This window comes from Felis catus, chromosome D3, assembly GCF_018350175.1.
Source record: "Felis catus isolate Fca126 chromosome D3, F.catus_Fca126_mat1.0, whole genome shotgun sequence".
Classification (NCBI taxonomy): Eukaryota; Metazoa; Chordata; class Mammalia; order Carnivora; family Felidae; genus Felis; species Felis catus.
The window spans coordinates 82,971,236-82,992,900 of NC_058379.1; the positions used below are offsets into that span (position 1 = coordinate 82,971,236).

The following is a 21,665-nucleotide window of genomic DNA, read 5'->3' on the forward strand; positions in this document are numbered from 1 at the left end:
ATGGGATTTTCACAAAGCTGCAGTTAGTAAGTGATGAATAAAAATTTCCATATTCAGTTTTACTTTGTCACTGTTTCCTTGGGTCATAACTCCAAAGCATGAGGTAAATGTATTAAACTGTACTAGAATGAACCAGTATTGGGTAATATATAGTGCTTGGTCTAAAGACACCAAACAGAAGGACTTAACTCACATACATCATGTGTGTGTGTGTGTGTGTGTGTGTGCGTGTGTGTGTTTCTTCCAGAAGTTTGTACCGCTTAAACCCCCTCACCTATTTCACCCCTCCTCCCACCCTCCCCCTTAAATGGATACAGTTTGGCAGGACTGAGTCTGCCAGAAATCTGGGGTTACACGTTTGCTTTCTTTATCCTAGACAACACGGCTTCCATTCTCACCAGGAGAAACGGCTTCCGGAGACAGGAGCAGTCTGTGTACTACCTGCCCATCTTCATCGTGGACAGTGGTTCGCCTTCCCTCAGCAGCACGAACACCCTCACCATCCGCGTCTGTGACTGTGATGCCGACGGGGTAGCCCAGACCTGCAACGCGGAGGCCTACGTCCTACCTGCCGGCCTCAGCACCGGAGCCCTGATTGCCATCCTCGCCTGTGTCTTGACGTTACTGGGTGGGTACAGTTTCCAGTGCTTTCTCTGCGAGAGCAGTCACACCAACCCTGCATGGACCGTGACCCTTCTCTTTCCTTTGGCCTTGGGTACCTTTTTGAGAACATACACAAATGTTCCCCTCTATTGTGTTTTGTTCAGTGAGCAACCCATGTTCCTTTGGCCATGCTTTCCAATGGTATATTTAAAACACAGCTCAGAAAAAAAAATACCAATCTCTTTTTTAAAATCGCAGTGAAGATACAGGACTGTTTAAAATTGATTTTTTTTCAAATTTACCATGTTGTTTTACAGTACCCTACAGAGTCGTCTATTAGACCAGAATCTTCTCTATGTTGTTTTGATAAGATGATTACTTCAGAAATTATGGCTTTATACGCCCCCTCTTTTCAGAAAGGATGTAAGGAATATTTTATAATTATTCACGAAGTTAAAGAGATTGTAATTCCAGCAGTGCAAAAGTTACAGTTTTCCCAAGAATTAACATATTTAATTGTACTCTCCTGGATTATTTCATTACATGGTTAAATAAGATTTACAACTTGTATTAGAATTACAGTTTTGTAAGAGATTATGCAGTACGCTTTTAAAAATTGGGAGCTAGCCAACATGGGCATTGGGTAATGGTTTTTTTCCTTAGCTACACTCTCTTTCACAGTGAAACTTTCCACAGCAAGGACAATGAGCATTTATGATTGCGTTTGAGACCGTGCTGTGTGTTTTCTAAGGTAAATGGGTCTAATTTGTGAACCCATTTATAATTTTATAAAAGCAGAACTTGGCGATGTGAGTCGTCATTGTGTAATGTGTAATCTTTAAAAACAAGATTTATGGAGTTAGGTAAACCTAGTGTTTATTACTGCTCCCAACATACACTGGTTTTTCACCAGAGGAACATTAATTCTTCTAAAGCTGGCTTCTTAATCTATGAGGGGAAAATAGTAGAACTAGACTCATAAGGTTATTGTCAACCTTAAACGAGACAGTCATGTGCCTACCACATAGTGGACATTCAGTAACTTTTAAGTGTTATTGGTGAAGCAAGTTCCCAACCCATGAACTAAGCTAAGACCTAGTTACTAACACTCTGTCAATGATCTCACACAAATGTAAACTACGTTTTCGATAACTTCAGCTAACCAAATAACTTCACACAGGTGGCAGAAAGTCTCAGAAAATCATTAGGCATGGCGATTCCCAGTTAAAGCCTGATGAGAATTGAAACGATTAGCCTCAGTTTTGAAAAAGATGGAACCATTGCAAAGGTAGATGGTATGTGGATGACTCTTCTTGAACTTAACTTGGCTAGTTTATCACACACCATTTAGATTACATCGGACTTCAAAAGAATAAGATAAAATTGGATTTCCCAGAATTTAATCATACCCAGCAGTCAATTATCTTTTTTTAAGGCTGTCTAATGAAGCCTGCTTCATTGTTAGAACATACTTTTACCTTGGACTTAGGGGTTCCTTGCAATTTAGGTTGCTTGGTTCTAATTAGTTAAGAATCATTACCTAGCTGTCACTGGTAAGTGAAATTGAGTATTACTAGATTTCATTTTTGCATATAATACATATGAGTATTTGTATGTGTATACGTATATCTTAGGGTAAGTTTATAGGTTTTTGTTGATTTCTTCAAAATTTAGTTAACTTTTTTGTTTAAATTTAAACATTTTCCTTTAATAGATACCAGATTAGGAATACCTGTTCTCAGGATAAGGCGTTTATGTTACTGCTAAGGCGTATATTTTACTGTTTTTTTTTCTAAAGTTTCTCCAAGTCTATAAAAACAAAAGTCAAAACAGAGCCTATTGTACTGCAATTCGTTTTGAAACCGTTGGCTTTCTTGTCTTGGTAAGGACTTGGCTCAGTAATCAGCATGTCCAAAAACTGGTATTTCTGTTCAGCACTGAGTCTCTTTGTGCCTTATTTCCTGAGTCTTTAGAAGCAGATAATCGGGACTTTGCATGTTCTTTTGGTTCTGTCACCTCAATCGTAGGCTCTAGGTTTTCACAGAGTATGTACCAAAGTCAATGTGACTATTTGGGGTGAGGGTGGTGTGGATGGGACAGCCAGCCTGGCACGGATCATGGCTTCTAGTGCACAAGTAACACATTCTTTCCACCTCAAGAAGTAAGATGAGTCATATTCCTAGACACTCGATACCAGGATTTATAGTTCAACCTTTTTAGGCTTCTGAATAAATATTGCAAGAAAAAAAGAAAGGTAAAAGGGTGGAAATAGGGAAGAACTCCTTGAGAATCTAGGTCAGTTTAGGGATGTTGTGGTCCAGTGAGGTTTTAAATTAAAGCTACTTATAAGATGAGAGAAAGGGATGCCCTGAAGGTTCCAGAATGCTCCTACGGGAAGGCATCACAGAAATCCATTCCAACCCAAATCCCTGCATTTTGCAGAGGGGGAGAGTGAGGTACAATGAGGTTCAAGGATTTCAGGAGTTCATATAACAATGGCGATTTATGGCATTTCTCAGTCACTGATTTTTGGATTAATCTACAAAGGAATTGCACCTTGAAAATATATTTTTTTTAATGTTCATATGTAGTCCTTTCTTAAAATTGGAAAGTCATGTTGTCTGAAGTTGGCTGTGTTGACTTCACCTCTGTGTCCTTTTAATTTCATGGGTGAAATCTTTCCCGACTCTTCTCCCATCCCCACTTTGTTCTCACCCTTTCTGACTTATTTGCATGGGAATTCTCTGAATGAAAGACATGATTCCACAGTTAGAGCCTGAAGCTTCCTTTCCTTCCACTGAATACAACTTGAATGAGCGAGATTATGGTCGTATTCAAAGTTCATGAGAAAGTTATCAACGAGATGCAGTTATTTTGCCAGTAGAAACATTTCACCAATATATGGCAAGATCCTTTAGTATTCTAATGTCTAAATATTTTGCCCCAAAATTGTTACACATTTTGATCATAAACTCATAATTGTTGACATATGTGCTTATTTTTCAACCAGGCTGAAAGCACTTCAAAAAACTTTTTATGAATGACACTAACTTCCTACTTCAGTGGATTTTGAGAAGTGAGCAGACAGAATTTCAGTTGTTTTAAATATGGATTTGGGGCACGTGGGTGGCTCAGTCGGCTAAGCATCCAACTTGATTTCAGCTCAGGTCATGACTTCACAGTGGTCGTGAGACCGAGCCCCATGTCAGGCTCTGTGCCGACAGAGCAGAGCCCGCTTAGAATTCCGTCTCTCCCTTTCTCTGCTCCTTTCCTGCTTGTGTGTGCTTGCTCACTCTTCCAAAATAAACAAAAAAAATAAAATAGGGTTTCAGTATTATTGCACATCTATCCAAAGACTGTTATAGCCAGTTTCTTCATTAGTCTGCACAGTTACTTTGTTAGCTTGTCCATTTTCCTGCACGTTGAAACTGTCACTGAATTTACTATATTCAGTTTTGTTTTTCCCTATTTGGACCATTAGGTCCAAGTAATTGAAGTCCTATAACACCCCCTCTGGCTCTTTGCTCTTCAGCCACAATTGGGATTTGTTAGACTGGCCCAGCTTCAAGTGCAATACGACATTTGTAGAAAACACTGCTTACTACATGGAATTCAAGTTCAAGTTCTTCCAGTGTGCCCAGGATGGGCAGCTTCACATTCAGCTGTCATGGGTCTTTTCACTTTTCCTTCCTGATGTACGAAGTGTTGAAGTGTACTTGCTCCCCTGTGATTCTGGCCACTCATGATTTTGTTCAACAGGAAAATATATTCCCAGTTTTGTAAGTGACAATATTACCTAACTAAAAAAAAATGCGGAGAACAATATGATAGCACTATGTAAAAGACTGAGCCCCATCATAATCTATAATGATCAAAAGTACTTGATGCAGCAGTCCTATTGATAATAAAGGACTGAAGTAGCCAATTTACGATGGCACATGGTTCCCCTTTCAAACAAACGCAAGCATAGTAAAAAATGAATTACATTTAATAAGCTCATACTAAGAGCTAGCCGTTAGTTATGTGCTTTACAAACATGGTCCGATTTAATTCTCGTAACACGCATTTCCTAGGCCGGTGTTAGTAAGCAGTCGTATGCCCACTTTTTTATATGAGAAAACTGTAAATTGGGGAGACATGCACAAAGTTATACGGTGTCAGAGCCAGGACTCAGACACAGGCGGGCCTGGCTTCTGAATGTCCTTTATAAGGTATGTTTCCCTGTGTGTTTTCCCGTGTGAAAGACTTGTGTGTCTCTGGGAAATGCCTACAGATCTGTGGGTATCACAGCCCACGTACTGCCAAATTAGAGCTAGCAGAATCTTTGATCTGCTTTACACAGCAGCTTTATCGCTTCTTTGGTTACCTCTGAGTGTCTAATTTACAGGGTCTTCCAATTACTTCCAACCTTGAGAGAACGCATCGAGAATTGTGTATGATAAATTTGAGATGATACTGCATTATCACCTAAATGTATAGTATACCAGTTGTCTTTGTACACACAATATTCACTTTACTTAGGCCAGTTTTATCGCTGTCTTGAGACTCAAGTGAAATCATCCTAACTTGCACACTTAATGGAGAGGCCTTTGTGATACTTTTGGGGAAGTAATGGGAAGTTTGGTTTGAGTTATAATGAAATGTTTCCCTTTCTTGAGACATGGAAAACAGTGTCTCTTTTGTGCAGGTAATTTGCAAAGTCTAGGTGGGCACATTCATTATTCTAACGGACTGCTGGCATTAGAAATCGAACAGAATTATTAAATCCTGAACAGTTTTCCTATATCCCTACCTCTCCTCCCAATTTAGTCCCTACTTCCATGTTTTGTTTTGTTTTTTTTTTTAATTTTTTTTTCAACGTTTATTTATTTTTGGGACAGAGAGAGACAGAGCATGAACGGGGGAGGGGCTGAGAGAGAGGGAGACACAGAATTGGAAACAGGCTCCAGGCTCCGAGCCATCAGCCCAGAGCCCGACATGGGGCTCGAACTCCCGGAACGCGAGATCGTGACCTGGCTGAAGTCGGACGCTTAACCGACTGCGCCACCCAGGCGCCCCATCATGTTTTTTTTTTTGAGGGGAATCAGTCATCCTTTACTTTTCTTTCTTTTCCATGCCCCACAGCCAATCAGTATCCCCAAATATGAATTTTACTTTATTGATCCTTGAATCTATGCTATTCTCTGCCTTGATGTTGGACCTGATTTTGCCCAGGGCCCATCGTCGCCCTTCTGGATTATGGCAGTCATTCCAGTCTCTACCAGATGCCAATCTGTCAACATCCCAGGCAGAGTAATGTTTTGCAAAGCAAATGTGACTGTGACACAGCCCAGCATAAAATAAAATTTCCATGGCTCCCAATTGTCTACAGACAAAAATCACAGACTCTGTGACCTTACTGCTCCCTCCCAGTTCAACCTTCAGCCAAATGGCAGAGCTGCTCTTAGACTCCTCGTGATTTGCCTTACCTACTCTTAAATGACTTGCTCCTTCTGCCTGGAACACCATTCTCCTTTTTTGCATCGGAGTCGACTTTGGGTACTGTTCCTGCATACCCCATAGCACCTTGTTTATATGAGAGCATCCTGCAAGGCTGACTCACCTGTTTCATTAGTTTGTCTATCTCCTCGAGTAGATGCCTGCTTTTAGAGGCAGGGGCTGAGCATTATTTGATCATTATGTGTGTAGCATCTCATAAAATGCTGATATGACATGTAGAGGGTGTTCCATACCCTCCTGTTGAATTAGACCATGGATGATTTTAATGTACTCATTAGTGGAAAAGAATGTTCGATTTAGTTTTGTCTTTATCCGTAAGTAGTATCTCCATTGGACCCAGATTTTCTCATTCCCTTAGATGATATGATTTTAAGGCATTTTTTCCCAAATCCAGCCAATTTTTTTCTATAAAGTGGATATGGCACACATTTAAAATATTTAAATTCTATTTTCAGTGTAGTAATCCCAAGATCTATAAGGGCTCAAGAAAAAATAAATCCGAATATATGATTTTCCAAATCTGTCTAAAGACAGAGAAAATATTGCAGCAGACATTTCAAGGATACTGCATTTGTTGTTAAAATTCAGTTCAAATTTTAGTTAAAAATGCTATAGTTGATAGCTAATTTACCTCAATCACATGCTGGGATTTTATCACATATAAATCTTCATTTATTCTTTGTGACTATAAATAATAGAGTGGGTTCATAAGTACAAGTGCAAATTCTAGCCTCCTATTACTGAGCATCTGCATATATCTCTTATTCTACAGCACATAGATCCAGACAAAATGACAAGTTGAATTTTCTCATCCCTTAGATCTTAGCTTAGATGTCACTTGCAATGACATCCGCCTTTGATCACCAGACTGCACTAGTACCCCTGTATTTTTCCTATCATTTCACTTTTTTAAACATAAATTATTTCTTTGCCTGAAACATTTCAGAAGCATCAAATGTACCTACATAAAACCCAAATGGTTCTCATGGCCCACAAAGCAAGACATGTTCTGACACCTGCTTGCCTCTTGAAGGTATCAGGCTAAGTCTTCACTCAGCCTGCAGGAAGAGATGCACAGCTGCCTTTCCATCCATTTCAAACATGGCACCCTGTTACTGAGAAATTCTTCCTGAATCCCTTCACCTGCTGGGCTCACACTCCCCTTTATGTCCAGACTCAGTGTTACCTTCTCAGGGGGACTGTCCTCACCTACTGATTAAATTAAGAGCCATTCACAACCAGATTCTTTTTTTTTTTTAATTGAAGTATTCTTGACCTACAGTGGCCTATTAAAGTGTACATTATAGTGATTTGATACGTTTCTATGAAGTGAACCCCATGATAAATGTAGTTACTGTATATCACCGTAGAGTTGTTACAAAATTATTGACTGCATCCCCTGTACATTTCCATGCCTTAATTTCTAACTTAAGGGTTATACCACTTAGTCTCATTCACCTATTTTGTCCACCTCCCAGTCACTTCCCACTCATAACCAACATTTTGTTCCCACCGAGTCTGTTTCCATTTAGGATGTAATTCTTTTTATGGCTGAACATTCCATTGTGTGTGTGTGTGTGTGTATTTTTTTTTCCTGTGCGAGAGAACACTTACAATATGGAGGTTCCTCAAAACATGTGTCTCTTTGAATTGGTGTTTTCATTTCCTTTGCATAAAGACCCAGAAGTGGATTTGCTCAATCTTCCTTTTTGAGGAACCTCCAGATTGTTTTCCGTAATGGCTGCACCAGTTTGCATTCCCACTCGCAGTGTATAAAGTTTGTTTGTTTTTCTCTACATCCTTACCAACAAATTTTTTTTTTTGACAGTTGCCAGTCTGACAGGTGTGAGGTCATCTTATTATGGTTTTGAATGTCATTTTCCTGGTGATTAGTGATGTTAAGCATCTTTTAGTGTGCCTGCTGGCTATCTGTAGGTCATCATTTGAAAAAATTATTCAAGTTTTCTACCCATTTTTATTTTATTTTTTACCTATTTATTTGAGAGAGTGGGGAGAGGGGCAGAGAGGGATAAAGAGAATCTTTTTTTTTAATGTTTAGTTATTTTGAGAGAGAGAACATGAACAAGTGAGGGGCAGAGAGAGATGGGGACAGGGGCACTAAGTGGGCTTGCGCTGACAGCAGGAAGCCCGACATGGGGCTCGAACTCACGAACCACGAGATCATGACCTGAGCCAAAGTTGGACGCTCAACTGCCTGAGCCATCCAGGCACCCCTGTTGTAGTTTTTTGTTTTATTGGGTTCTTTTATAGGTTTGGTTTTGGTTACCATGTGTTTCACATACACTAGTGTTATAGCAGTCTATTTTAAGCTGATAGTTGCTTAATTTCCAATGCATTCCAGAAGTATGACATTTGAGGGCCCTGGGTGGCTCAGGGAAGCATCCAACTCTTGATTTCAGCTCAGGTCATGATCTCATGATTGGTGGGATGGAGTCCCTCACTGGGCTTTGTGCTGACAGTGTGGAACCTTGGGATTCTCTCTCTCTCCCTCTTTGTCTTCCCCTCCCCTGCTCTTACACTCTCTCGCTCTTTCTTTCAAATAAACTTTAAAAAATATTAATAAAAAAAAAGTACATTTGTACTCCCCCCAGCACACACACATTTTATGTGGCTGATAACATATTTTACATCCTTTTGTTTTTTTTAATTTTCATACTAGATTTTTAAGTGGCTGATTCACTACCTGTATTATTTGCCTTCATTGGTGAGATTTTTTTTCTTTCATATATTTTCTAATTTTTAGTTATGGCCTTTTCCACTTAAATCTGTTTTTAATTCCTTTCTTTTAATGCGTATTTTGAGAAAGAGAGTGTGAGTGAGGGAGCAGGAGAGAAAGTAGGAGAGAGAGAATCCCAAGCAGGCTCTGTACTGTCAGCAGCCCAATATGGGGCTCAGTCCCACAAACCGTGAGATCGTGACCTGAGCCAAAATCAAGAATTGGATGCTTAACTGACTGAGCCACTCAGGCATGCCGTAAGGAAGACATTTTAACTTTCTTTGGAAGTCTGTTTTAGTGGTGGTGAACTTTAGTTTTTGATTTTCTGGGAAACTGGGGATCCTTGGTCACGTCATGTCGGGGCTGCCTTAGTGGGATGGCTGAAGCTAGAGCAGATGTGAGCTGGTGGGGGGGGTGTCCCTGGGCGTGCCATGCTTGGGGCACCATGACCCGAGAGTTGAAGCCAGAGCAGGGGGTGCCCCGGGCAAGCTATACAAACACCTGCGATTCCTTGTCATGAAACCTGTGTATTTCTTTTAGATCAGTTATCACAATTGGTACATCTGTTTATTTGCTTTGCTCAAATTTAAGAACACCTTGAGAGTACTGATCTTAACCTTTCTTTTAATCCAGTGTATTCCCAGGGCCTAATAGAGCAAAGGTAGAAGGAAATGCCTTTAGGGATGAATTTGTGAATAGTATTTAACACGTCCTGTTCACTTTCCTGTCTTTGCCACTTATGTTAAGCTTCTCGAGAATCGTTCTGGTGTCTCTATTTTACCATCCAATAAATAGAATAGTATAGATAGCAAATAACTAAATAAAGAGGGAGTTAGCAAAATCACATGAGTACAAGTAAAATTTGCTTTTAGTGTGCAAGTTATAGGACTCAAATTTTAGCAAGACCCAGAGATATAGGCGTTATGTTGCATAAGACTTTGTTATAGTAGTTTAACACGTATCACCTATTATTGTGCTTACTGTATATATTTTTAAGACTTTATAAACTTAATCTTTGTAAAGTTACTATAAGATAATTTTTATGAGTTGATTTCTATTATCTCCATTTTGGAGAGGAGGAAACTGAGGCAGGGCTAAGTAAAATATTTTATATAAGCCCACATATTCAGTCAATAGGGGCAGGGATTCAGTGTAAATGTGGATTTAGGGACAGGATTTGAGGTACATTCCAGGAGTTACACTATATAATAATTGGTTCATTACAGTGGTGGAATGAGCAAGAGGTAAATACAAGGAGGAAGTGAAATTCAAGGCAAAGGTGACCTGGAAGTTTCTAGTTTGGGGTTCGGGGATCTTTCTGAGAAAAGAGCACAAAATATGAAACAGATTAAAGTAAATGGGTTTAAACCTGAAGAGAGACATTTGTACAGAAAGGTGTAAGCTAAGTGATGGTAACATTAAAAAATTATAATTGCCATATAAGAAGTATTTACCATAGTCCGAGCAACCCACACATTTTCATTAATAAAAATCACAAGCGGTCATTTATGAATATGATCTGGTTCATTTAGAGAGACAGATGAGACGTTTATATGTCAGAGAACTCACCAATTGCCATATATAGAAAGTAGTCGAATTCTTGCGTTTCACTGAGCTCATGTAGAAAGAGTATTGGATGAAAAGGGAAGAAGCCAAGTACAGAATTTGAGGAAGATTTACCATAAGTATTACCCTAGAGAAGATCAGCTACCAACAAACCATGATTTGAGAGGAGAGAGTAAAAAAGATTTTTTTTAACTATAAGAATTTCTGTAACATTGTATTAAAACAAAAAACTCACCCATATCATGTTTCTGCATTGAAGTTCTACTTCAAATATGATAGATATGCCTTGTAAACATAGAGCTGACTAGTGCCCACTGGATTGGGCAACTATCAAGGTCATTGGTAACCTTAGTCTTGGAAATAACAGAAAAATTCAGATTTCTGTGGTTTCAGAGCAATTAGGATATAAGAATGTGGAAATATGAAATAGGCTGCTTTTATAAAAAAAACAAAAGAAGTCAATAAAATTGAGTGCCGTTGAAGATAAATCATTGATTAGCAAACTGTCACTTAATGACCTATTTTTTTGTGGTGGGAGTATGGAGCTCTGGGGGAGTTCCAGGCATGGAAAAAGTGGTGGGAACTTGGAAGTGATGCTGAAAAGAACTAAGATGTTTCTCTGTCATGGTTGTTTCTGATCTGAAGCCACCAAATTAAAAGAAAATTCATGAAACGTAATTAGTGCCAAATAGAGAACATGTAACAGATTTTCAGTAATAGTGGTGCAAATCAAGAGGATCAAAAGACAGTGAAGAGTTAAAAAGTAGTTATCGAAGGGCTAAGTTCTACTCGCACATGGATAGAATAAGCATTTACAAATTAGTGAATGTGGATATAGATTATACTAGCAGATTTTTCATTTAAAGTAGGTCATTTTTCAGTTACACCTAATAGACACAGCAATAATTGTAGTACAATAGCTGTTTTGCTGTTCAATGCATCATTTGGCCATAAAATTTTAGAGTAGCGTACGTCAAGATCATACGCAATTAAGATTTTTCTAGTATTTTTGAATCTTTATTTGGTCCGAAGACGTAGGTTATGGTTCACAAGTGTGAACTACATCAATTTAAACTTTCAGGGAGTAGCCTCATTAGTAAAAATAACAAGAAACACCTGAAATGAATGCTAACAGCAAATTGAATGAGCTATTAACAAACTAGTAGAATTTTAACGTGTTAACAAAATATGTTTTTTCCACTTTAACAATGTCTTGAGTGTCACATGTGCATTTTACACGAAAGCACATCTCAATTCGTGTTTCAGATAGGAACAGCCAAACTTCAAATGCTCAAAGCCACAGGCAGCTAGTGGCTGCTGTGTTAGCAAGCGAGGATTTAGACAATTTTATTGACGAATAAGAAATTCTGATGATTCAGAGAGATCCGTAGAGAAAGTAGTGTTTCTAAGTGATGGTGGCTTATCCTTCAAGTCTTAAATCATGTTTTCTCTTTTGTGAGACTTCTCTGAGCATCGTGGGCAAAGTACCCCTTTCCATACGTATTTACCTAGCATATGTTACTTTGCTGTATGATCTATTGCATAATAGTTATTTGTATACAAAATACTGAACTTCATAATGCCGAGATCCATTTGCATCTCTCTCCAACCCCTACTTTATTAACTTAACAAGACTTATTGAGTGCATATTTACTATCAAATATTGCTTTTTGTGTTTAAAATAACAACTGTGGGGAATAAACTCACTGACGGTATAGGGATTACAGTTGTAGAAAATCAATTGCCCGGTAAAAAAAAAAAAAAAAAGTGAATTAAAAGTAATTTAGGTTTTAACCTTCGGTGATAGTCTCTAAACAACAGGTTGAACTTTACAAAGTGATGCCGAACAGGTACGAAGACTTCCACTTTGATTTACAAAACGAACCTTTCATCGAGGTCTCAGATGGAAAAGAACTGATTTGATGGTAGTTTGCATGACTGGGTGCTTTAAAATGAACTTGGCTCAAAATTTGAAATATGCTAAAAAAATAAATACATTCAGGGAAATGGTTTTCCTTTAATATAAGTAGGCTTATCAAGCTGTGGTAGAACTTGTACCACATCAGCAGCGTTCTGCCAGGTTCTGGGGACCAAAACCGGATATTGAGAATTCTGGTGTTTGCAAGCTTAGAACATCCCGTGCAGGGGATTCGGGGATGACCACTAGGTGTTGAACTCAGTAGCTGAGAATACACTGTAAGCGTTTCAAGAGCTAATCTGGATGACTTTTCAAGCGTCTGCCGTCTTTCAGAAAACAAGACACTTGATAATGCAAGTGTATTAGAGAGGGGGCCTCTTAATCACAGGGGCCAGTAACGCTGTGGTTGACCTCTAGGAAGCGTGGCTGGTTCCACTGAAATGCTGCCAAGATGATTAAGTGAAAATGGATATGTATCTGGCACAGACCACGGTGACGTTGAGACTATAGGAGCCCGCTAATTTACAGGATGCTGTGTATTTTACACTTCCGTATTTTTCTCCATCTTCCCTTTTCTTTCTTTCAACGTGGGAGAATGGTGCTGTTCTCGTATGTATGCTTCTTTGCACTGGTGGGTGTCTGCACTTTCTCACAGTGAACTGCATTATGATTTATACTGTATTTCTCTTTGTAAAGATACAGCTACTAAGTTGGAGCTGCTTGGATGCAGGGATCCTCCCTTATCAGGATTTTGCCAATAACCAGCACCACAGCCGACGTGCCGGGATACTCAGAAAATGTCGAATGTTATAAAACTGAATTCTAAAACCAGAAATTTAGTTAACAGTATGCTTTGGCTGCTGCAATAGCATTGTAATTGCTTTGCTAACATCTACGCTGCCCTTCTTCCTATCCTCAGTCCAATCTGAATTATATTGTTTTTGAAAAACTAATATGACCATACCATACCAGCCTCAGACCGCATTGGTTATCTCCACCTTTCTTTGCTCCACAGCTTTGTTGACTTCCGACCTTTGCTGACTGCTCGCTTGTACCAAGAGTAACCTTCCATATCACCTCTCCACCGTCACCCCAACCCCAGCCTTCAGTGACCCTCACTTAAATCTGCCTTGCATGGGTCTGTTTCTTCTACTGTGGATCTTGAAAAGATCATGTTTCCCTCTTTTGCAATAATTACCCCACTTCTACATTGACATTTAGTTGTCTCATTATTTGATGGATATCTGTCTTCCCATTTAATTATAAGTTCCTTGAGAAAACTTATTGTGTCTACTTCTGTGCTCAACATTATATCATCCTACCTAATGCCTACAAGAAATGGTTAATGCACATTGGTTAAACATACATAAATTCATGAGCCACAGACCCATTATAACTTCCACGTGTCTAGACTAAATCTTTCTTTATGCCTCCACTCAGAAGTATCCTTCATATGACAGAAAAGACATATGAGGAAAACCTCCTAAACTATATAATCTTGTGCTTACTTAAGCAGAAAATATTCTTTTTAATGCAGGGATTATCTCCATAGACCCTGAAGAGCAGTTAATACTTGTTCTACGTAAAGGTTAAATTTTATTTTTTATATGTGCTCATGTAGTTAGAAATTAATATTCTCCTAAGTCATTGAAATGTTGAATTCTCTAACCTTCTAAAACACTTCATTTTTTTCCCAGCTTGAGGCAAGACTGAGAAATGAAATAAACTCTATAAGATACTAATATCCTTAACAGGTACTGAACCTACGAGCTGACACATTCCGTGGGTTCTGTCATGTTTCTCTTTTACTGAACACTACACTTGAGCGTCCAAAAGTAAGTTTATCAGCAGAAAAAACAAAATAACATTTACAGGGGTGCCTGTGTGGCTCAGTCGATTGGGCGTCTGACTTCAGCTCAGGTCATGATCTCATAGTACGTGAGTTCGAGCCCCACGTTAGATTCTGTGCTGACAGTACAGAGCCTGCTTGGGTTTCTCTTTCTCTATCCCTCCCCCACTCCTGCTTGCCTGTTTTCTCTCTCTCTCTCTCTCAAAATAAATAAAAAAATACATTTGCAGCAGAATATAAGAAATGGTGGTTTTATGTTATTTATATATAACATAAATCTATATAACATGTATATAACATAAAACATTATATATCATATACCATATATATAAATGACAAGGTTCATTATATGAAGAGAATTGAAAATTTTGAAATATTTTGCCTAAATACTGATTTAAATTAAAAGTGCATCTAATTATCACCTAATTCTTACCCTCTTCATAGCCTCATTCACTCTTATGCCCATCCATTTCTTCCATCCTCTGCATTCGGTTGGATATTTGCTCTGCCTCAGTTTCCTTCCGACATGTCTTAGAGATTTCTCCTGTCCCTCCCTCCACCTGTCCCCCCATCATGGCTCTGTCAGATACTCACTTTCCATTCTCTCTCTTAATCTGACTTCTCCAGTAATATGATATGGCCCCTCTTTCTTTCTGTTTCAACTACCTATATTTGGGTGTAGGGGAACTATGTAAAAAAGTTTCAGGGGCGCCTGGGTGGCGCAGTCGGTTAAGCGTCCGACTTCAGCCAGGTCACGATCTCGCGGTCCGTGAGTTCGAGCCCCGCGTCAGGCTCTGGGCTGATGGCTCGGAGCCTGGAGCCTGTTTCTGATTCTGTGTCTCCCTCTCTCTCTGCCCCTCCCCCATTCATGCTCTGTCTCTCTCTGTCCCAAAAATAAATAAAAAACGTTGAAAAAAAATTTTTAAAAAAAGTTTCAGAAGCTAAATTTATACATAAATCTAAAGTGTTATTTACTCGTATGTGTTAAAAGGTACTGGTGTGTCTTTCTCGGAACTAGCAAATGGTCACTTGAGCTCTTGGCTTGTGTGTGAATTACCGTCAATGGAAGTACTAAGCTCCTAGTGTTCTAGAAAGTGCACTGGCTTTGAGGCCGATGGAACTAGAGAACACATCATTCCTACCTACTGCATTTATTTCATGACCACAGGCAGGTTGTTTCAGATGCCTAAGACAGCTGTCAAACAAGAACATAACATGCCCCAGAGAGCTATTCTGAGGGTCAAACGATAGACCTTGTTTGTAGACCTTCCTTTTTCGCTCTACTGCCTTTTCTGTCATTTAATCTTTAGTGCACATGCCTTGCCATAGATTTCTGCACCCTCTACTTTGTACCTAATTTCATTATTTCTCCTCGGTCAGAGGAGAAATTTTGAGTTGATGTTCTTAGTGGACCAGAAGGTAACAATGAAAACTTCACTTTGGCACACAAATAAGTACCTGGCATTCTGCTAACTCTATTTACATTCCCTCCCCTGCCTCCCCCCCCCACCCCCGCCCCCTCCCAGTCTCTACCCTGGGACCGTTTGCCTATAATTATCACATGTGGCTAGACTCAGTAAATTTGAGTACTTGCCCAAGATCACCCAGCTAACTAATATGTGAAAAGGCTGGGCTTTTATTCAAGGCCCACGCCAGCACGTTACAAGAGAAAATGACTTATTTAAAAGTAGGTGCTTAGAACTTTGTTTAAGCAGATTGAGACAGGATGGACTAGGTCTCACCTAGTCATTGCTTTTAATCACTCTGAATTACAGTGATGTCCTTCTTGGTTTTATTTATTCTGTTTTATTTTCAAATGTATTCTTAATGCCAAACTAAGACCTCTTAAGATATTGTAAATATAAATATTTCAAATGTCTTTTTTTAAGTAGGCTGAGAGTAATAGTTACTTTGGGCCTTTTAGATCTTCAAGAAAAAAAAATTGGCTGATGTAATAAAAAGGTAATTTAAGATAATTCTTTAATTTATATATTTTGAACTCCAAAATTCAAGAATATTTTTTTTCACTCTAACTAAATCAAGTACCAAGGAAATCTGATATGTTCCCAATTCATCTAGCATTCTGTCACTCATAGCCTGAGCAGAGCAGAATCTTTCTTAGTAGCGTGTACTTATTGAAAATACAAGGAGTATATTCAGGTGGTTTAAAACCAGTAACAACCAGTGTATCTGTTGTCCTTTGCTTTCCAGTATAACCATGTGCTTTATTAATTATTCTGATAAATCTCTTTTTGGCTAAGCTGAAAATCTCACAAGCTATAATCTCTTTCCAGATCTAACGCATAAAGACCAAGTTCAGTATTTCTTCCTGAAAGTGAGACTCAGTTTACTATAGAAAAGCTTTTTTAATCTTTATATATGGTCTGACATACTGGATTTTATTTAACAGCGGAGTTTCTTAGACAAGTACTAGGCATTTCTTCAAAGAACCTGACCAAATGTAAAATCCATTTCCTTCTGAAATTGCTGTTGTTAAATTAGACCTAAAACATTTATGAAAGTCATTTTGCCTTTCCAGCAATTAAGGAGTTCAAAAAAAAAATCCCTTTGTGTTGCATAGCTTTGAAATCATTATAGTTCTCCTGAACTGGCCCTTCAATTTGCTCTATCAAATATTTTGCAGGTTGCCTTAAAGCGGGAGACATCAATTCTGAACAGGTGTGGAGAAGGGTTTCTTGATGTATAAAAGTGTCCTTATTTTAAACGCATTTTAGCAATTTTAGCACGTCTGCCGCTGTGAATTCCCATGCACGTAGGTGGCCAACTCATTTCGCTTTAAAGAGCAGAAAATCTGTAAGTCGGGATCATAGGCCTGATTTCCCCATGATGAAGGGGCAGGTGGCCATTTACTGAAACCTGCTCCTTTCCTGTCTCGTTTTAGTGTTGATCCTCCTCATCGTCACCATGAGAAGACGGAAAAAAGAGCCTCTCATTTTCGATGAGGAGAGAGATATCCGAGAAAATATTGTGAGATACGACGATGAAGGTGGGGGAGAGGAAGACACAGAAGCTTTTGACATGGCCGCACTGAGGAACCTCAATGTCATCAGAGATACCAAGACCCGAAGGGATGTGACTCCAGAAATTCAGTTCTTGAGTCGACCGACTTTTAAAAGCATCCCAGACAACGTCATCTTTCGAGAATTTATTTGGGAGAGGCTGAAAGAAGCTGACGTGGACCCCTGTGCTCCCCCCTATGACTCCTTGCAGACGTACGCGTTCGAAGGAAATGGCTCAGTGGCTGAATCACTCAGCTCCTTAGATTCCATCAGTTCGAACTCTGATCAGAATTACGACTACCTAAGTGACTGGGGGCCTCGCTTTAAACGACTCGCAGATATGTATGGCACCGGCCCCGAGAGTTTGTACTCATAGCCCCGGAACCTTAATCTGAAATGTACTGGAGAAAAAAATAAATAAAAGCAAAAACAAAACAAGGCAAAACAACGAGACAAAACAAAACAACCCACTACATACAGAAAACAAGAACTCGACTTACTAGAGAGAACGGTTGTACATATTTCTCCATTTTTAACTGTTTAGGCTTTGGCCTTGGTGAAGTGTATCTCCATTAGACTTACCCAAGGGACTGCACTGACCACAGACTCTGAGCATTCGAAGGCTTTTTGATAAAACGAAATGCTCAGTGGTTTGTGAATAGATAGCAACTCTCAGATACCTGCAAAGCACCTAACCTCTATGAGCAAGTAGTGCCCTGTGTTGTCCGTGACCCAAGCGTGCCCTGTACAAACCTTCACGGTACTGCCAGTGAGAAGAACAACACACGATGTGCCATTGAAATGTCCTAGAACTTCTCGCGACTCAAAACTCGGGACCAGTATAATTTGCGGTGATGCTTTTCGCTTGCTAGATTACAGAATCCAGCGCAAGTTTACTGCTGCTGGTTAGCGAATATATTTTATTTAGCAGTATATAAATTCTTAGAAAATCCTCCCCGGTCCTCCAATACAAACCGATAAAATTTGGTTTCAGGCAACATAACCCGTTGTTTAGCAAATAAATTACGAAGGGTTCCAAATAAGAAAAAAAAAAAAAAAAGTAAATCATTCCTTTTGAGCTGCTTGTGGAGGTATGAAAAAAAGTTGCTGTCTATTCATTGATTTTTATTATCTCTTCTGATTTATACAGGAGACTATCTTTTGTTTTTTTTTTATTTCATACATGGTGTTCTATTTATTTTGGAGCTCCAATCTCCACGAAATTCAGGTCCATCTGACTGCCTCATAGAACTAAGCTCGTCAGAACATGCTGATTTTTCTCCAGGCTGAGCGAAATGAAGGGAATGAAGCATGGATATGGAGAAGAAAATAGAGCAGTTGAGCCCTTTTCACATCTCAGAGAGGATCCCAGCTACAAGGACATACAAGATGTTCATCTGAGCCATTAGAATGTACCAAACAGTGGAATAAAAATATTTGTATTTTGGAAAGATTTCAGAATTGAGATTTGTTTTGGATGCAAGATTTATTTTTCAAGGTCACAAGTTCTCTATGCTCCAAAGACTTTTGAGGATTTGTTTTCCCCAACCTTTTTGGCTGTAACCGTATTGACTAAAAGACTGTTTATTTTTTTTGTTTGTTTTTTTAACACTACCTTAATGTAATGTTACAATTTTCAAAATCCGTCTTTAAATTCTGACGCACACACCTTCCTCAAGGACTAACCAAGCAATGTAGAAGGTCCATACTGGTTTAGAGGGTGCCAACATGAGGAGACCATTTCAAGTGATCATGTGTGTTTAGGATGGGATTCTTAGAATAAGGATTTTATGACTAAAATAATATTTCCACCTATCACTTTTTCCTAGAATAGTACTAGCTTAATGTGCATATACTGAAATAAGAATGGACTTTTTTTCTTTCATTTCTCTCTTTCAGAATAATTTATTGGGTCCCTAATCAATCTACAGATAGCGGACCCTGTAGAGGAAATTACATTTTAAAAGTGCTTCTTTCTGAAAGACAAACACTGGAATCAGAATATTCATATTTGGATGACGTGAGGACAAACCAGGATTCTGTAAATTTACGATTCATCCTTAGAAATAAAGTAGGTGAAAGTGACCTTCAGCCTCATCACAAAAGAAATAAGTCAGTCAATCTGACCATCTGCACTCAGTCCTTTCATTTGAATACAGGTTTGTAAACATTGTTGTGGGACTAGATAGATATGCTTCTTGCTGTATTAATATACATGTATGTGAAAAACTCATAACAGTAAAAGATTCTGTTCATGACTTTTAGTCCCCTATGTAAGTTTTTCGAATAAAAAAAAAAATACATAGTACACGTACCCAAGTCAGTAAAAGCAAAGTGTGGTGCAGGAACTGTGTAGGCGTTAAATCAGCAAGGTGCTGAAAAGACAGTTTTGTAATAATCCCCTGTTGTCTGCAGGAAGACAAAATCGTTTAGCGCATTTGGATGATGATGTCAAAACTGATTGTTGCACAGATCACTAAATGGAGGTTTGAGTGTATTTTAGAAAAGAATAATCACATCATTCACCTTTGTCTTGTTTTCAAGTATATATATATATATATATATATATATATATATATATATATAAACATATCTTTTTATTTTTTTTTCATATTTGCTGATCACAGATTGGGAAAAGAAAAGCTCAAATTTAAATAAAGATTTGAAATTCTTGCCTATACCCACTTGCTCTTTTATGCGTGGACAATGACATCAATACAGATACTGAACTTGATTCAGTGGGATTGTTAAAAAAATACTTGAGATGGCTGAGAGTGTGTCCCTAATTTACATGAAATTTATATGCTTTCTATCTAAGCTTACCGGTAACAGGGGTGAGTTTTAGTTTTTTGGGTTTTTTTCCCCCTTCCGAAATGCAGTGCCATATATGATTATCTCCATAACACTTGAGAGGCTGTGTTTTAAAACCAGACCCTGTAATAATTGATAAAAAAAAAAAATCCATGTTAAACCGAGTCAGGAGATTCTCCAGAAGCATTTAAGGAGATCCCTATTATCTAGTCACTAAAATTCAGTGGTGTATTAGAACCAGCCAGAACCGGCTCCCAAGAACCAATGACCTACGTACGTCTCTTCGCCATCCCCCTTCTAGAGATATCGTTTGGTGGGTTGAAGTTAACCATGTAGTAAGATTTAGACCACCATGGAAATAAGCAAATTTTTTTTTTCCTGAAGAGCCACTTATTAAATGTTCACCAACATTTCACTGATTAAATTGCTTTATAAAGGAAACTTTATGATCCTTAGTATGAATGGAGTATTAAATAATAATCCTTAGAACTACAAATAGGACCCACTTCATTATAGGAAGCAATGGCTTGATAATTTCAAGTGCAGACAGTGGTCTGGAAAGCCCATAAATTTAAATATTTTCCATTTGTCCATATAGGGGCACCATTAGAAACTCAAAGCACACAAAGTAATGCATATTTTTGAACAATTTAATTTCTTAAAAATTTTTGTATTTATGGGGTGCCTGGGTGGCTCAGTGGGTTAAACATCTGACTTCTGATATGGCCTCAGGTTGTGATCTCGTGGTTATGGGATGGAACCCCACGTCAGGCTCCATGCAGAGCATGGGATTCTCTGCTTGGGATTCTCTCTCCTCCTCTCTGAACTTCTCCCACTCATGCTCTTTCTCTCTCTCACTCTCTCTCAAAATAAATAAAAAATATATTTTCATTTTACTTGTTACTGTTTATGTCAAGGAGATATGCCCAAGCCCCAGTTCTGAATTATCACGGCATAATTTTAAGTCAGCGTAAAGAATACAAAAACTAAATCTTATCAAGAGAGTGGGCTTTTGCAGATCAAGTCTGAATTATCATTCTGGATTCACAGGTCAGTTTCTCTGTTAAAGCGATACTCTTAAGGTCAACTGCAGACCCAAATTAAGGAGGAGAAACAAGAAAAGATCAGCTCTGTGGAGGCGATGAGTAGATCCTTCCATAAGCAATTACTTAGATGAAGCTGTTAAACTTTCCTTTGACAAGAAGCTCACCAGAGGCTCGGTTGAGGTCAGGTAGCTGCCAAACACAGGCAGGAAGTAATCATGTTCAGGTAACAATAGCTGCCTTTTCACTCCACCCTCTGAGAATGTTTTAAATTATTTTAACTTCATGCACCATTACATTTACTACACTGGATGGTGAGCAGGATCCAGCAATTATTCTCATGTAAAAAGTGTAGTTATGCAAGATACGAGTATTATTTGTGTCACGGGCCACATGTCCAAAGAACTTACGTGCAAATAGTTACATCCAAATCTAAAATCCGAGGGAGCTTAAAATAAGTAGAAATATGTTGCAGGAGGCAAAAACCACCTAAATATTTTAAAGTTTTTAAGCACTCGCTGTAAATATCAATCTCCAATTTTCAATTTTGATTTGACGTCCACTGACTTACAAACTTTTAATTAACCTCATTGTTTTTAAATCACTATTGAAAGGTTTA

The 21,665-nt window shown here is 38.6% G+C and overlaps 1 protein-coding gene across 7 annotated transcripts in view; it reads left to right on the forward strand.

Moving 5' to 3' along the window:
- Positions 1-20,189, forward strand: part of CDH7 (cadherin 7) — a 122,994-nt gene extending 102,805 nt beyond the window's left edge. For 6 of the 7 annotated variants that reach the window (XM_019815403.3, XM_023242082.2, XM_023242084.2 and 3 more), the window contains 2 exons: positions 377-628; positions 17,075-20,189. In XM_019815403.3, the coding sequence (XP_019670962.1) occupies positions 377-628; positions 17,075-17,568 (746 nt within the window). In that variant the 3' untranslated portion in view covers positions 17,569-20,189. Of the gene's footprint in view, positions 1-376; positions 629-13,338; positions 13,775-17,074 lie in introns of those variants that run through there. The other variant, XM_045041109.1, reaches the window with a different exon arrangement.
- The last annotated feature ends 1,476 nt before the right edge of the window (positions 20,190-21,665 follow it).